Raw genomic sequence first — 3,273 nt, 5'->3', positions numbered from 1 at the left:
TTTCATAGATACATTACACTGTCCTGGTCTCCAGATTCTCATTTCATATTGCTGGAATTTTTATCAAAAATGAGGGAATACAAATCAAGCTTTACCAGAATGATCAGAGGCCATGTACTACATGCCATTTAGGATTTATTTTGTAAAAATCCTTGGCTCAGTTACTGCGAAGGCATAAACGACAAAAACAAAGAGTTCTTTTAACTTCTTTATTGGTATTTGCAACTAGATGAAAATGTTGCCACCAGCAATGTTCTTAAAACTGATCTGTGCCTTAAAAAAAGAGAAAGAAACAGCCACCCCCACAGCAGCCTTTTGGTGAATTGAAAACAGGTACAAACACCACAATTAATTGCTGTATGTCTGTATGGAATGGATGGAATTTGAACTGCGCAAATAAGAAAAAATCATTTAAAGTTCAAAATAATAACTGCACAGATGTTTACAGTAAACAAACCTAGTCATCTTATATTTTGTAACTGATGTACAAACATGCACTAGGCAGGAGTAACTTTACAATGTGAACATGAGGTCATGCATCAGACGAGGAAAATAAACCTAATATCACGATTCCCTTTTATTGTCACTTCAGTAGCATTCAAATACAGCGGATGGTAGATTTCACAACATTAGACGTAGGTGGACTGGCATGATGGGTGAAAAGCCTCAGTGTGTAATGTGTTTATCCACTATATAAACTAGTGCAACAAAAGGGTACGAGCTACTGGGCCGCTAACAGATAGGACACCACGGTCAGCGCCGCTGCCTCGATGGAGAACAGGTGATGGTCTTCCACATGCGGGCAGCTGCTCCTCATGAACTCGGCCAGCCGGAGCAGATACTCCAAGTTGTGGCCCGTCTTCCCTCGGCACACAGCGATCTGGACGCCAATCGTCTCCGGGCTGGCTGGCCCCAGGTAGAGGGCGTTTTCTTGGGTGGCGATATACACCAGCGCCTGAACCGGAGGCTGCTTCTCCCCCTCGGGGAAGAACTCCACCGTCTTGGTGACGTAGCCTCCGCAGACCGTCTCGCGCACGTTGAGGTACTTCAGGGACTCCTCCACTTCTGCGCCCGTCACCTCGAACGCAACGCCCCAAGTGCTCGCCTGTGAGAAGAGGGGAAAACATGAGTTATTATGTACTGTTATGTAGCATTACACTGCTGCTCTTTTTTTTAAATGCCTGGAAACTCCCCTGCAGTTTATACAGCATCCCTAGCAAAACAAACAGGAAGTAGAGCTTTCCACTTACGTCATCATCTTCAATCAGCGTCACCACTCTTCCGGGCTGCAGAGAGGAAAATACATGAGTCAACGTCACGGACAACGCCTGAGGCAAGCTGAGCAAAGCGAGCACATTGTGTCAAAATGAGTTAAGCAAAAACAACAAAATAAACATTTAGCAGCTCACCAACTCGTCGTTACCGCGGTGGAAGTTGTCTCCGTGCCAGAAACGTCTCTTGTAGCCTTGAATGTAACCGACCTGGCTCCTCCTGTACTGGAAGTCAGGCTTCCACACCAGAGACCCGTACCCGAAGATCCACAGGCTGCTGGCCTTCCCGGCGACGATGTCTTGAGGCTTCATTTTTTATTTTTGTTCTGAGCAATAGCGTTGACGACGTTCAGATGAATCGGTGAATCTCTCGTTCAAAAAATAATAATCGACCTTGTTGTTAGCTCAGGTGACTAGCTAGCTAGCGTTAGCTTCCTCCGGTCCAGGAGCAACGGGACCGGTTGGCTCGCAGGTATACCGCGGACGGTATTGGAGCCCAGCTGCTTAGCTGTTGCGAAAATGGAATTTCGCTGTCGGTTATGCCTTGCACTATGCATTGCCGTTGCATTAGAGATGCCGCATTACGCCTTAAAAATCCATGGCAGCCGCTTCGGCCTTCAAACCAATGGAAAACGAATATTTAAAAAAGCCCCGTTTCGGCCAGCAGCTTCGCCGGCCGGGGACTCTACGGATCGTTAAGCTATCGAATATAAAAGATCGAGGTTTTGATTGAGTGGCGATGGTGTTTGAACACCCTGTGGTTGATCTTCTCCTGGCCAGGAAGCGACGACGAATTGAATGGTTTACCCCCGATAACATGGCGCAGTGGCGCTTATGTATTTATACCGTGCGGGGCAGCTGGGCGAATCCATGTCCGTTTTTTCGACAAATAAAATTTAAGAAAGGCCTGCCCTATGTCCAGTTTTACCCAATCAAATTTCGATGCGCCGAATAAGGCGGGACTTCTAACCAAACCGGGCTCACTATTGGCTCAAATGTAACTTTCCGTGTACGCATATCTTTCAAATTGATTGGCCGTTGAACTGTCACTCCAACCGACTCTTTTCATGATTGGTTGCTTGTTTTGTCATTCTCTAAATATATTTCCATATAAGCTTCAGAGCGATGTGGCTGATGCAACTTCCCTTGGCATTTCAGACTTCAGGGCCAATGCAGCAACCATGCAACACACCAAGGCATTTCATCAGTCTTGATTTAGGAGAGAGAGTCCGATATATACATAGGGCGATGTATTTACAATATACTGTATGCCACCAATAAAATAAAACTATATGAAATTAAATTTGAAGTTAAACACAAGACAAATACAATGCATTAGCCTAATTCTGCCAGTAGGAATAACATGGCCAGAATACAGTAGGCCTACAGATGGAAATCACTCTTATGACGTGTGAGTAAATAAGCCCCATACATGGGTGTTTAACTGAGCCAGGGCTGTAATAGTCTCACAGCTCACAGATCCGAAGGCAAGACAAAGGTCACTGGCTGCTGAGGATCCCTCAACAACGCCACATTCATCTCATCCCTGTGGAACCAGGGAGAGAACTTGTTGAGGGAAGGTGGACAGAAATGTTTTCTTGTCAAGGGTGTTGCAATGTCAATAATCACAGTTTTGCTTGTTTGTTGATACAGCGGGTAAGGTCATTTTAAGAGGTCATACGTGATTGCCGGCTCACCAGCGAGTCAGCCTGTTATCACTGGAAATCTACTCCTGCAGAATTATTCTAGCTTTGTAAACACACACCCAAGTCCCTTTTGATACACTTAACCCAACCAACACCCTACTTTGCCAGCCCAAAACAGGCTCATGAAGTGGCATGGGTGATTTCTGAGTTTGATAACAACCCCAGATGTACAGTTCTAATAATACAGTTCTTATACAGTTCTAATAAACCAAAAACTTGAGAAAAAAAAATAGTGAATATAGGAAATAGTGAATCAAAACTGCTAAAACACCACCGCAAAGACACAGAGACAAAGA

General features: G+C 44.9%; 1 protein-coding gene across 1 annotated transcript; it reads right to left on the bottom strand.

The window, feature by feature from the left end:
* Positions 1-201: 201 nt before the first annotated feature.
* chac1 (ChaC, cation transport regulator homolog 1 (E. coli)) lies at positions 202-2,070 on the bottom strand. The gene is made up of 3 exons (XM_079214731.1): positions 1,410-2,070; positions 1,251-1,286; positions 202-1,105 (listed from the first exon to the last, which is right to left on the bottom strand). Exons 1-3 carry the CDS (start codon positions 1,581-1,583, stop codon positions 722-724), a joined length of 594 nt encoding a protein of 197 aa, XP_079070857.1. The 5' UTR covers positions 1,584-2,070; the 3' UTR covers positions 202-721.
* Positions 2,071-3,273: the final 1,203 nt, after the last annotated feature.

The sequence above is a fragment of the Taurulus bubalis genome (genome assembly GCF_910589615.1).
Source record: "Taurulus bubalis genome assembly, chromosome: 3".
NCBI lineage: Eukaryota > Metazoa > Chordata > Actinopteri > Perciformes > Cottidae > Taurulus > Taurulus bubalis.
The sequence above is the reverse complement of the archived record's forward strand: the minus strand, read 5'-3'. Positions and strand labels throughout refer to the sequence as shown.